The sequence below is a fragment of the Danio rerio genome, chromosome 25 (genome assembly GCF_049306965.1).
Source record: "Danio rerio strain Tuebingen ecotype United States chromosome 25, GRCz12tu, whole genome shotgun sequence".
Taxonomy (NCBI): Eukaryota; Metazoa; Chordata; class Actinopteri; order Cypriniformes; family Danionidae; genus Danio; species Danio rerio.
In genome coordinates, this window is record NC_133200.1 from 37,811,311 (window position 1) to 37,826,037 (window position 14,727).

At 36.5% G+C, this 14,727-nt stretch overlaps 1 protein-coding gene across 7 annotated transcripts in view; it reads left to right on the forward strand.

Moving 5' to 3' along the window:
* Positions 1-14,124, forward strand: part of ano5a (anoctamin 5a) — a 59,418-nt gene extending 45,294 nt beyond the window's left edge. For 5 of the 7 annotated variants that reach the window (XM_021470757.3, XM_021470758.3, XM_073943395.1 and 2 more), the window contains 6 exons: positions 1,453-1,550; positions 1,885-2,015; positions 3,133-3,338; positions 5,148-5,350; positions 6,067-6,172; positions 9,206-11,192. In XM_021470757.3, the coding sequence (XP_021326432.1) occupies positions 1,453-1,550; positions 1,885-2,015; positions 3,133-3,338; positions 5,148-5,350; positions 6,067-6,172; positions 9,206-9,448 (987 nt within the window). In that variant the 3' untranslated portion in view covers positions 9,449-11,192. Of the gene's footprint in view, positions 1-1,452; positions 1,551-1,884; positions 2,016-3,132; positions 3,339-5,147; positions 5,351-6,066; positions 6,173-9,205 lie in introns of all 7 variants that reach the window. The other 2 variants (XM_009298193.5, XM_073943393.1) reach the window with 1 other exon arrangement.
* The last annotated feature ends 603 nt before the right edge of the window (positions 14,125-14,727 follow it).

Here is a 14,727-nt window from a genome sequence, read left to right on the forward strand (position 1 = left end):
GGTATAAGAAATATTCAGTATCGGTCGATTATCAGGCTCAACAACCAAATCAAAAGCCAGCAAATTCATATTCAAATGTTGTTAGTGTGAAATAACTTTGAATTGGGTGACAATAATGGAAATATTTTAGTTTTAACACAACTTATCGGTTTACACAGTGTTTGTTTGTGCTCAGTGAATGTGAGATTAAAAGGGAAACGGAGAGAATGGAGAGAATGTAACAGTTTTTAAATCCCTTTTGTTGTGTAATTTGTTATCTTTAAATTAAAAAGGTTATAAAATGTCAAAAGCCCACATTGAAATATTGGCCAATTATCGGTATCAGCCAATACAGGAAATTTTCTGTATCGGTCAATTATTAGGGGCAATCAATAAATGAAAAGACATCAAATTCATATTCAAATGTTGTTAGTGAGAAATAACTTTGAATTTGGTGACAATAATTATTTAAAAATATTTTAGTTTTAAAACAATTTATCGGTTTACAGATTTTGTTTGTGCTTAGTGAATGTGAAATTAAAAGGGAAACTATAAATGTATTAAATTAATAACATCAATGATGTATCTTCAGAATGTTCATTTTAGTGATGGAGAGAATGTAATGTTTTTATGTCAATTCTTTGTGCTATTAGTTTTCTTTAATTTAAAAAGATAATAAAAGTCAGAAGCACACATTGAATTATTGGCCGATTATCGGTATCATCCAATACAAGATATATTCAGTATCGGTTAATTATCAGGGACAATTATCAAGTTAAAAGTCAGCAAATTCATATTGAAATATTGTTAGTGTGAAATAACTTTAAATTGGGTGACAATAATGGAAATATTTTAGTTTAAACACAACTTATCGGTTTACACAGCTTTGGTTTGTGCTCAGTGAATGTGAGATTGAAAGGGAAATCATAAACTTCAATGTTAATATGAATTAATTACATCAGTAATGTATCTTTAGGATGTTCATTTGAGTTTATTTTTTTTGTAATTTGTTATCTTTATAAAAAAAATAATTAGTCAAAAACACATAGTATCAGTATTCATTATTAATATTATTAATACTTTGCATCTCTATTTTATTTTATTATTTAATATAAGTCTTATTATGTTCACAAAAATATACAAAATATTGTAAAATATTACTTTAATTAGAATTACATGACACAGAAGAGTGCATTAGTTGCTGCTGATAACTATAATATAATATAATATAATATAATATAATATAATAAATATAATATATTATAATGTAATATTATAAGGCTGTTAAATTATAATACTTCACAATATTAATGAATTAACTGCATTTTTGATTGGAAATTCAGCCAAGATTTTAATTTAACATTTAAATTGCAAACATTTTTGCATAATTAATCTATTATAGTTAATCAAATATTATTATTATTATTATTATTATTATTATTATTATTAATTATATGATACTTGTGTTTTTAGTGTGAGCCTGGCGGCTGTCTGATCGAGCTGACCACTCAGTTAGTGATCGTGATGGTGGGCAAGCAGGTGTGGGGGAACATTCAAGAAGCTCTCGTCCCGTAAGTCAACGTACAAACCTACAGACAACACATTCACAACTATCTGCCTCTGGTTTTCTGATTCACTTCAAAATCTGTCAATATTTACTCAGCCTTTACTTGATCCAAACCAGTTTTACTTTCTTTATTAAGATATTTTGAAGAATGCTGGAAAACTGTAACCATTGACTGGAATCTTGACTGAGAAACTGGAATTTTGTCACATGTTGTTAGGACACAGTGTTAGTCTTAGCTTTGGTTTACTGTAATAACTCTGGTGTGTGTGTGTGTGTGTGTGTGTGTGTGTGTGTGTGTGTGTGTGTGTGTGTGTGTGTGTGTGTGTGTGTGTGTGTAGCTGGCTGCGTAACTGGTGGGTGAGCAGAAGTGCTCGTAATCATCCGGAGAGTCTGTACAGCCGCTGGGAGCAGGATCACGATCTGCAGAACTTGGGGCAGCTCGGCCTCTTCTACGAGTACCTGGAGATGGGTGAGTGGAGCAAATACTAGCAAAACATCCACATCAGAGCCCGTCAGGTCAGCTTTGAACATGTTTTAGTGAATTATATTAGTTTTGATTACCTTACGGATACATAACATGGCTCAGTGGTTAGCATTGTGGCCTTACAGCATGAAGGTCGCTGATTCAAGTCCCAGCTGGGTCAGTTGGCGTTTCTGTGTGGAGTTAAATTCTGTGTGAATTTACCTTACTCAATTCCCCTATAGCGCATGTGTTTGGACTGTGGAGGAAACCGGAGCACCCGGAGGAAACCCACGATAACACAGGGAGAACATGCAAACCCTAATAAAAGCATTAAATCAAGTCTCAAAACAGCTTTTACAAATATATTAAAATAAAACCTGTATTATTATATTACTATTATTATTTGAAGCTTTTAATGCAATTAATCCCTGATGTCCTGTGCCTGCAGTACTTGAGTGTGACCGACAGATGGCGACAGATGTTTGTTTTTGTTTGCTAAAACAGTAGCATATAACATACAAACAAAAAATATATAGATGCGAGGAGGAGGTGAGTATAAACAAAATATAAACATAAAAACTATACAAATATAAATTACATTATAATTAAATACATTATAAACATTACACATGGAGCTTTCTTTTAAAGGGTCTCTGTGAGCACATTTCAGCCAACAGAACCATCAGATTAGGTTTCTCAAAGCGGTGTGGTGGCTCAGTGGTTAGCACTATAGCCTCACAGCAAGAAGGTAGCTGGTTCAAGCCTCGGCTGCGTAAGAGGGCATTTCTGTTTGGATGTTCTCGTCGTGTTGGCGTGGGTTTCCTCCGGGTGCTCAAACACATGCGCTATAGGGGAATTGGGTAAACAAAATTGGGCATGTGCATGTGCGAACGCAAGAGTGTATGGGTGTTTCCCAGTATTAGGTTGCGGCTGGAAGGGCATCCGCTTCGTAAAACATATGTTGGAATAGTTGGTGGTTCATTCCACTGTGGCGACCACTGATAAATAAGCCAAATTAATGAATGGTTAGGATAGTCGGTAAAACCAAAAAAGTAAATTTGCCCGTAACATTAATAGAGGTTTTGCGAAGTGAATGTCATCATTATGTTGTGTGTTTTGGCAGTGATTCAGTTTGGCTTCATCACTCTGTTCGTGGCCTCTTTTCCTCTGGCTCCGCTCCTGGCTCTGATGAATAATATCCTGGAGGTGCGCGTGGACGCCTGGAAGTTCACCACTCAGTTCCGCAGACCCGTCGCTGCTAAAGCGCACAGCATCGGCGCCTGGGAGGAAATCCTCAACATGATCGCAGTCTTCTCCGTCGTCACCAACGTGAGAATCCACCACACAACTGAAAGAAAAAGTCTATACTTCGGAAAATGACCCAACTGCTATTTTGGGCCGATGTTAGGGTTTTGAGCAGGAACTGCTTTGATTGCTTCAGAGTTGGAAGGATTCAAACTGAACCACAGTTGAAGTCAAAATTATTCGCCCTCCTGTCACTTTCTTTAAATATTTCCCAAAGGATGTTGAACATATTGAGGACATTTTCAAAGTATGTCTGATAATATTGTTTCTTCTGGAGAAAGTCTTATTTGTTTTATTTAAGCTAGAACAAAAGCAGTTATTAATTGTTTTAAAGCCATTTTAATGTCAATATTATTAGTCCCCTTAAGCAATATTAGTTTTAGATTGTCTCCAGAACAAACCACTGTTATACAATAACTTGCCTAATTATCCTAACCTGCCTAGTTACCTTAATTAACCTAGTTAAGCCTTTAAATGTCACTTTAAGCTGTATAGAAGTGTCTTGAAGAATATCTAGTCTAATATTATTTACTGTCATCATGGCAAATGAAAATGTATTAAATAATTCAAAAGTGAAATGATTTAGTTTATTTGTATACAAAAAATGTGAACTTTTAAAAAAAATTTCTGCTTTAAATTCTATTTAATAGTTATAAAAAAATGTCTGTTTTCACCTGCATACAATTAATTATAATAATAATAAATGAATAAATCATAGTTTGTAATAAGATAAGGAACATAGTTTTATAATATAAATACATACATATTTGTTTTTGTTTTACAATGTTAGAAAAAGTATACAATATTCATATGTTTTTTCATCATTTTTCTTGTGTGTGTGTGTGTGTGTGTGTCTATATATATATATTATTTTTTTTAAATATATATAAATATATCATTTTAATAAATCTCAAATGATCTCATTTAGGACCCTGGGTATGTGTGCAGCACCACAGTGTAATACACACACACACACACACACACACGATTGAAGTCAGAATTATTAGCCCTCTTGTTTATTGTTTTCCCCAGTTTCTGTTTAACGGAGAGCAGATTTCTTTAACACATTTTAATCATAATAGTTTTAATAATTCATCTCTAATAACTTATATAACTTATAACGATTTATTTTATCTTTGCCATGATGACAGTAAATAATATTTGACTAGATATTCTTCAAGACACTTCTGTACAGCTTAGTGACATTTAAAGGCTTCACTAGGTTAATTAGGTTAACTAGGCAGGTTTGGGTAATTAGGCAAGTTATTGTATAACGATGATAATTGTTTTGTAGACTATCGAAAAATATATAGCTTAAAGGGGCTAATAATATTGACCTTAAAATGGTTTTAAAAAACTAAAAACTGCTTTTATTCTAGGCAAAATAAAACAAATAAGACTTTCTCCGGAAGAAAAAATATTTTCAGAAATACTGTGAAAATTTCCTTGCTCTGTTAAACATAATTTGGGAAATATTTAAAAAAAAAATCTGACTTCAACTGTATATATACATTTGTTTATTTATTTTATTTATTTTATTTATTTATTTTTTTTTTGGAGTAAAGGATATTTAATATCTTTTATATAATTTCCCAGTACTGGGTTGCGATCTGCTGTGTAAAACATATGCTGGAATAGTTGGCGGTTCATTCCGCTGTGGCGACCCCTGATAAATCAGGGACTGAGCCGAAGAAAAATGAATGAGAGAATGAATCGTCATATAATGTACATGTATACCTATAGTTGTACCATAATAGCCTGAAATGTATCTATCCTGACCAGAAGTGAAATGAAAGTGCATCACCAAAAGTCTCCATATTTGCTGTCGTGCAGGCTTTCATCGTGTCCTTCACGTCTGACATGATCCCGCGGCTGGTGTACCAGTACGTGCATAATACGGGCAATGCGGCCTCTATGTCGGGATACATCACCCACAGCCTCTCCATCTACAACATCTCAGAGTTTCCTCCCGAAAACCGTCCGGATGATGACGAAAACCCAGACTGGTTCAACGCCGGCAACTACACCACCTGCAGGTACATGCAGAGACGTTCACAGGGAAATATTACATTCAAGATTGTTTGTGACGCGCTTTTCATTACTATTATGTCCCTTTTTACAAGTTGTAGAATAAATTTGATGTCTCTAGAGTGTGTGTGTGTGAAGTTTCAGCTCAAAATACCACACATATAATGATTATAACTCTCTGGAGCTGACCCTTTAAGGCTTTGATCCCAATTTTGGTGTTTTGGTGACTGTCACTTTAAATGCAAATGAGATTGTGCTCTTTTAAAAGAGGGTGGAGCTACAGATGCCTGTGTGTCAGCATAGTGGCAGATTTATAAACAAGACTGACGTCCTATGCTTATAAGGGAGATATAGTCACTAGTGGGCGGGGCTTTCCCCCTCTGATGACATCATACAAAGGGAGAATGTCAATCAAAGTGTTTCTGCAGACTGTTTTCATCAAGTCTGATGATAAACAACACACTTAATTAATTTTGACTATTATAAGCTGGTTATAATCACAGACTGTTGCCACACAACTGTGTTTAAGCCCCTTATATAAGTGATTTTTGCATAATAGCTCCTCCTTAAAGTGTTATGTATGGTGTGAACAGTATATACACAGTTGACAAGCGTGATGTCTATGTCTATACTCCATTTTCAGTGAGGTTTATTTGTGTAATGCTTAAGTGTTTGTGTTGATGAATACTGCTGAACGAGTGCTAACGCTGACCTGATGCTGTAGGTATCGAGATTATCGATATCCTCCAGGACACGAGAAGCAGTACACCCACAACATGGACTTCTGGCACATCCTCGCCGCCAAACTGGCATTCATCATCATCATGGAGGTATCAGATCACTTTAAAGTGTGCTTAACGTTTGAGCGTGAATGGTCAAAAGTCTATAGATCTTACTCTACAATGCTGAAGTGCGCTCGTGTTTGCGATTGTTTTAGAACTTATGGGAGAAATGACTTGGAATAATAAACAGACGATCAAACTACTCGCTCTACAAACAAGTGTGTTTATGACTATGCATAAAAAGTAGAATAATTTAATAAGAAACTATTAGCTTGCAACATCAAGCAGCAGAATGCGCTGTTTTTAACCTCTAAACCAGGGGTCTCAAACTCGCGTCCCGCGGGCCATTTGCGGCCCTCAGTGCAATATTTTGTGGCCCGCGCCGACCGCTGTTCTCTGACAGAATCAGCAGAGCGGGGAGAGAGAGCGCTCCCCGCTCCGCTGATTCTATCCGTACACAGCGCGCTTGTCACTCAATGCGCGTTGTCGCGCGCGTTCTGATCAGCTGTGTTGTTGCGCACGTACTCAAGAGCGGTGTTATCGCGCGCCTACTGAAGGGCGGGACCGACGGTGTGTCGCGTCGCGGGGGCACTTTTGATCATTTTGGAAGGGCACTTTCTATGCAAGACTAAAAAGGGCATGTGCTCTGTACAGGTTAAGCCCTATGTGTGCACGTGCCTGCCCTGCAACTTATATATATTGATATTATAGGCAGATACAGACTGATGTGACTGGAGTGGGGTGGGGGTGTTTTATTTATACATATATACGCCTTTTTTTTAGGTGAGGGAATGGAAGTTTTGAGTGAGTTCCCCCACTTTTTTCCCTAGGACTTCAATAAGTCAAAGTACAGGTCTAGACTTAATGATGATCATCTTCAAGCCATACTGAGGGTCTCAACTGCTTCCGCTCTAAAGCCAAATGTGGTTCAGATTTGTGAGAAGAAGCGCTGTCAAGTCTCTGGCAGCAAGAAGTAGGCAAAAGATGCCATGTTCAGAAGAACTGTTCATAATCTTCACTCAATGTTCTATTAATGTTCAGGACACTTCATGTTCAGAAGAAATAATTAAAACTGTTAATAATGACATTTGAGGACTTTTTTTTGTGAAATCCCTTATGCGGCCCAGCCTCACCCAGACTTTGCCTCCTGCGGCCCCCAGGTAAATTGAGTTTAAGACCCCTGCTCTAAACAATAATAATCCGGAAGTCTCCGGCCAAAAAGATTCAAATGGCTGTGCCGCTCATACGCTGAGTATAAGGTGAATAGTGTGCACCGAAATCGTTTTTCTGAAACCTGATAAAAACATGAGCAGCGTTTTATTCTAAATGACAAAAATGCACTAGTGTAGACACAGCCTTGCCACCAAAGGCGGAATTAAGTATTCGCGCGACTAAATCACATACCAAGTCAATGTAGAATGCGCAACCCCTTTTAAAAAAAGTACGACAAACTTTATAAAACAATAGATTCATCTGATTTAAAGAACTATCGACCAATTTCAAAATGGTCCTTTCAGTCTAAAAATTTTAGAGAGAGTTGTCCCAGTCGAGGCTCCAACCGGCAACCTTCTTGCTGTTATGTGAACATGCTACCCACTGCGCCACTGTGTCGCCCTATTTCATGTAGCGTCAGCGCTTCCTATTCATGTTAAATGGGTGACGTCAGGCGTTGCCGAACTGCATTGTGGATCCGTCGGCGCAGCTTCAGAGGCGTTGCTCGCTGCAGAAGTTGGGACTAGCTCAACTTTTCAAGCCGCGATGGAAGCATCAGCCAATCAGATCGCTGTATGCAAATACACCAGCTAGACAGTGGCCTATTGCTGACTGAATTTCATTGGCTGACGCTGCTATGACGATCGGGTCAGCCCAAACTTTATACACGCCTTCAGTCAAGCGTTGACGCTGAAGCCCCGTGTGGGGCGTTATTGTTAGTAAAACGCTCATGTAAACGTGTAGTGTGAGTGCGTACAGGTTTACGTGGTTTTCATGATGTTATGTAATGACATGGGTGTGACTTTGTTGTAGGTGGCAATTCAAAACTTTTTCAGGGTTTTCACTTATAATAGGACAGTCGAGAGTATAGACAGTACAGTGAGGAAAGCAGAGAGAGGAAGGATCGGCATAGGATCTAAAGGCGGAAATCAAACTTGTGTCGCCGTAAACACCGAAATGCCATGTGTCGACGCACTAACCACTACGCCATTGGCGCCAACTAAAAATCCCTATCATCTTTTGACATTTAACATTTGCCACAGGTTTGATGAAAGAGTTGGGTTAAGGAGTGTGGTAAATGAGCAATATCACACTCGTAGCAGATATGGCTGTATATCGGCACTGGTGGGAGGCGTGCGAGGCCGCAGGCTGAGTGCCTTAGTGCCCCCACCAGTGCTGATATACAGCCATATCGCACTGCTACGAGTGTGATATTGCATTTATACAACAGTTTGACGGCACAATTGTGTATGTAAAAACAAAATCAAACATGGAGAGTCTCAAAAACCCTTTTGTATGAGGAACTACTTTCTTCCGCGTTGGATTCAAATCATAAGCTGACAGTTAAACAGCTGAGCGAGCATCTTTTAAACTTTAGACCAGTAGTGTCTGCTTTTTGCTGGCTGTATGTGGGCGGAGTAATACACAAAGGGTAAAAAGGCTGTACGGGTGCTGATATTACTTAAATAAATCACGGCTATCAGCCAATCAGATTCGAGAACCAGACAGAACTGTTGTATGAAGCTATATAATAAGCGTTTTTATAGTATAATACACTAATACTACCTGTGGATTGTCCCTGTAAACCATGTACAGTATGTGTGTGTGCACATGCAATGTTTTTATATAATAAATATTGGCAATGTATAACATGTTTACCACAAACACACAGAATTCTCCATAATCAAGCAAGTTTAGATAGTAGAACTCAGGAAAGAAGTGGAAAAACATCCCGCGGGTAAACTAGAGAGAGTGATACGGCGCTCTGGATTTGATGTGAACTCTACATGAGACTGTGGCCGTTCACTGTTGGAGTGTTATTACCTATGTTACAGTAAGTGCTGCACTAACCCCCTTGTTCTCCTCCAGCATGTGGTGTTTGTGGTGAAGTTTTTCGTGGCGTGGTTGATCCCCGACGTGCCTTCAGACGTAAAAGCGCGTGTAAAGCGCGAGCGTTACCTCATCCAGGAGTATCTGCACGACTATGAGGTGGAAAAACTGAAGAACCAGCTCAGCCTGAACACTGACGTCCACAATGACATTACGGCATGCACCTGTCCCACCACAGACGCCATCCCCAAACTGGAGGTATTATCAGACTGTCTGACCTAACAGAGGCCACCCTCTGAAGCAGGACCCAAAAAACACACACACCACATGATTAATGTCGCAGACACACTTACTCTTTGGTGTATTCCTCGACAAATCACACTCCTATGTTAAATCTCCGTAAAGGAAGAATCCACTAGATCTGAGTTTGTGTAGAAGAATGAGACGTATGAAGTGAAGCTATCTATGCGCAGTAGACATATGAGCTCCGTTTTAACTCCTTTCCGTCCATGCAAATTGCACTTTGCTCTTATCAAGAACGATCACGGTCTCTCGGTCAATCTACTCTAATTCCCTCATAATTGTTCTCGGTTGATGTTGTTCATTTTTGTTATGCTATACGACACTACAAACATACAGAGCAGACGATTATGTTCGTTATGAAACACTGTATAAGGATCAGGCAGCTGAAGCGACAGTGAAAACGTTACGTTTACATTTAAGCCCCCAAACCAACCCATTTTCTTGACAGGTTTTAATCAGTTCACTCTTAATTACAATAAGGATGTCTCTACCACACAGCGTCAAAACACTTGATAGTTGTACACCAAAGTTCTCTTATTATGTTTTGATGAGTATCCAACTACTCAGTACTTGTTTTTAGATGAGTACAAGTTAAAATAACAAGTGCTTCACTTCACAGTGGGTAACATGTAACTGGGTTTCTATGAGTTACTAAGAGTTACAACCAGGGCCAGACGGAATCTGTGGACGATTTTTGCTTTTTCTGCGGAGAATTTTGCAAAAAAAATCTGCGGAATTATTTTGGGAGTATCATAACTAAAACTGTAATGTATTAAACAAAAAATAATATCTTTTTAACTTTTATTTAACGTTTACAAAGCAAATCCAATTAGATTCACTTTATTTGGTAAACAAAGCAAAGTCTCTCATATAGTATCTCTACTAAAAGAGAGAAAATATGACTGTACAAACTGTATTGTACATAAATCAGATGGACATCTTCATATTAGTCAGTAACATTACTGTAATTTTGTTAAAACTGAATTAATATAGATTTACACACATTTACTCAAGTAAATAAACAGAATTAATGACGGGCTAAAAATCTGCAGAATTCTGCAGAAAATCTGCGCGCGCAGATTCCATGTGGGCCTAGTTATAACAATGTCTCCACACAGCTTTGAGTACTGAGTACTTACATTTCTATATAAAGTATGGACGTTCGCTAACGATAAGTGTTGTCAGAGTCCTGGAATTTGATACCAATCGGTGAAGTAATTTAAAAATGTCCATTTCCCACTGATATTGCCTAAATCTGATATTGCAATGTTATTTTTCTGCAATAAATCTTGCGATATGAATATAGTTTATCAAGATGCTTTGAAAAGCACTATTTGACGGTTTTCTGGGGAGTCGGGTTCAGAAATCGAAAAATCAAAATGCGAAACTTGCTTCTCTTACTTTCAACATAGGCTCATTCTGAAAACGTAGCCCTGTGTACATTTCTGGAGGTCGTGAATTATATAGCCAGAGGAAGGTATGGCTGCATTTCATTTTTTAAATGAACACTACGGCGCGGTATGACACCGTTCCTTTTCATGCTTACCAGCTGACTGTTACCTCTGTATGGGTGGTTTTCCGGCTGTTACCAGTTTGTCCAGTAGCTCGCGTGTACGTCAGTGGACTTTAAATGCAGAGGACATGACCGCAACAACGGGGTTCGAGTCCGGTGAAGAACGGTTCCAGAAAGCGGGTAAAATCAGAAGCCATAAAATAAAATAAACAAGTATATAACATGGTGAAAACGTGGCAAAATGTAGTAAAAAAAATCAGACAGGGCTTTTCTTTTACTCAATTGCTTTTTAAATTTGCCAGTTGGGTTTAGGGAAGGGGGAGAGTGGGTCAGTCGGTTGGTCAGTCATTCAGTGTGTCAAACAGTCAGTCGACAGCGGCCTCTGGTGGATTTACGAGGGAACAGCAGGCGCGAATGGCACTCGCGAGAGATCTCAAAGGAGCGGCCTCTCCTGGATTCGGAAAAACAAAAACTGCAAAAACGTAGCTCCTGGGACGTATCTGGAGTTCTACAGTAATGTATATATAGGCACGTTTTCAGAATGAGCCTTTTTAAGAGTTTTTCCTCAAAACGAGTAAAATTTTCTGCCAGTGAGGAAGTAAAATAGCCTTGTTTTCACTTTGAAATATAGATATTTGGACTTGAAACAAGACCATTTTTTTTAACCGTTTATATAAATACAGTAATTAATTCTGTAGCTCCTGGTCAGCTATAATCCAGTGTCAACATTGCATATCTTGCGATGAGACAATTGCGGATGTGCACATTGCGATATCAATGCTGAAATTATATATTGTGCAGCCCTAATTTGAGCTCCGTTGAGCGCATTCTTAAACAGCGCTGATCTGCCATTGTGGTCACGTGCTCAACAAAAATGACTGTTTAAAATGGACGTTTTCGAAATTTCAGTACCGATTGGTATCAAGTTCCAGTATCATGACAACATTACTACCAGTTAGTAATTGCATTTGGATGAGCACCCAAGTGCTTTCTTGACGAGTTTAACAAATACAAGTACGTACAACCCGAATTGCGTAAAATATGAACCTAAGTATACAAGTACCCAGTACTCATAAATCAAACCAGTAATACATGATGATTGTATTCTGAAAAGTATCCAAGTACTTGTGTTTTGATGAGTACAAGAAAAAACAAGTACGAGTAATCCATTTTCTGGACCAGGTCTGTGTGATGTACTCTGATTAATACATTCTCCACACAGCTTAGAAATACATTTGAAGTACTCCCCTCTCAAACTTACAAATACTGAAATTAATGCTGCATTTTTCTTGTCTGGGTTTGTGTGATTCACTTTGAATTACAAGAATTGTCCACAGTACTCAGTATGTGAATTTCAACAGGTATACAAGTACTCAGTACTCATGAGTACAAGAAATACAGGTACCTTACAAATACCACAGAGTGAAATATAAACCATTTGATGGGGTTTGGACAACTATGAATCACTACAAGATCTACTACAAGTACTCATAATCAAGAGTATTCAAGTAGTCAGTATGTAAGAATACAAGAAAGTACCTAAAACCCAGACTGCTCTCATTTTTTGAGAGTACTTGCATTTCATCAAGCATACAAGTGCTCTACTTCTTTTGATGAGTACTTGACATACAAGTACTTGAGTTAATACAACATATAAGCCGTTTTGTTGACTGGGTTTGTATGTCTCATGAACTACAGCTGGAATATCTGCGCACAGCTTTGAAATACAAGTACTGAGTATTTCCATGAGTGTCCAAGTAGGGAAATATGAACAATAATAGATGTCTCCTTCACACAGTGTCAGGATGTAAGTTAGCAGTACTCGAAGTGCTCAGTAGTTTGGATGAGTTTATTAAAAGGTGTTGTTATTTCAAATGCCTTTATAGCTACCAAAGATAAAATGCCTTAACATCACAGTCATATGCACGGTTCCTTTACATTAACATTGAATAAATACTTCTGTTTACTGTATGTTCTGAATGGATCTATCTAAAAAGGGCTTTCAGGAAAAATAATAGATTTTGAGTTCTTTTTTATTAGATATTAATAATCTTTATTACTAATATATATATATATATATATATATATATATATATATATATATATATATATATATATATATATATATATATATATATATATATTATCTTTTAGAATTACAAGAACAGCCACTCAAATGATTGATCAGTATTATTTCAGAAGTGCTGCGCCAAAACTGATTTTTAGGCATGATGTAATGTTTATTTGCTGATGTTTTTTGCCAGATATGTGCACTACGCTCATACGATGGAGGTGTTGAGCTCTCACTCGCACGCTTTATAATGCAGTTTATCATCACTGTGTGTTCATATATTAGAGATGATCTGCACTTTACATTGACATCAAATATCCTCAAAGCCAAATCCGGTGATATGAATGGCAGAATTGATATCTTATAATGTGCCTTTATTCATCTAAATATAAGTATATCTGTGCTTTTCTTTCTCGATCTGATGCTGTCGTTCTGATTTTGTTTTGCACCAAGCACTTATTGAGTCATTTATCTCAGTGTTATGCAAGATGTGTGGACAAGCAAACCTTGTGAATCTATGACAGACATGTTTATATATAGTTTGTATGCCGATGTAATCATTAAACTGGCTTTAGATTATGATGCGGACCATGAACGGTTGGAAATTTGACACGTATGCCAAATGACGACGATGGAAAACATTAGCTGTTATTTGTGACTTGAATATTTAAGATGTTTTTTTTTTTGTAAATGTTTCTGATATGAAGATTATAGTCACTGTTTGATCGTTTGAAGGACTGTTAGTCATCTCTGCCTGAATATTTGAGTTGATTTATGCTGACAATCTGCAAGCTGTGCTGTATGGAGAAAAGCCATTTCTCGGTGAAATATAGTTTGACCTTTTGTATGCTGACGTTCTGGAGCGGCTCCTCGAGATGATCAGCATTTATGCCTTAACTTCTTTGTTTTTCTTCGTGATTATTAAGTTGTTTTTATGCATGGTTATTTTGGATGTGGAAATGATTTTGCTTTCTTTCTTTAATGCTGATGTATCACAAATGTACTCCATTTCTTTTTTATAACACTTTAAGCAAGTCATTTTCACCTAAATAAAATATTGAATCCCTTGTAGACCTTTGTTGAGTTCTATTTAATTAATTAATTTAATTCTTAATTCACAGATTTTGTAGTTTGAGAGAGGAAATGTGTCAGTGACAGCTAAATAATATTACACACATATATATATATATATATATATATATATATATATATATATATATATATATATATATATATATATATAAATATATATATATATATATATATATACATATATATATATATAAATGTATATGTATGTGTGTGTTTATATATATATATATATATATATATATATATATATATATATATATATATATATATATATATATATATATATATATATATAATATTTCTACATATATAATTTAAGACAAATCCATTACAGCACTTTAAGCTGTAAATTAGCAACTGTGGATTTGATATTTTGGATAGAAGTATCTCTATTATTCGTTAATTTTCAGGCTTTTAATGGTTTTTATGGTCAAAATAAAGATTTTTTTATATCGATCTAACTGAAGATTATTACTTAAACCTGTTATTTATTTATATATATATATATATATATATATATATATATATATATATACACACAAATAAATATTTATATATAATATTTTTAAAAATATATTAATG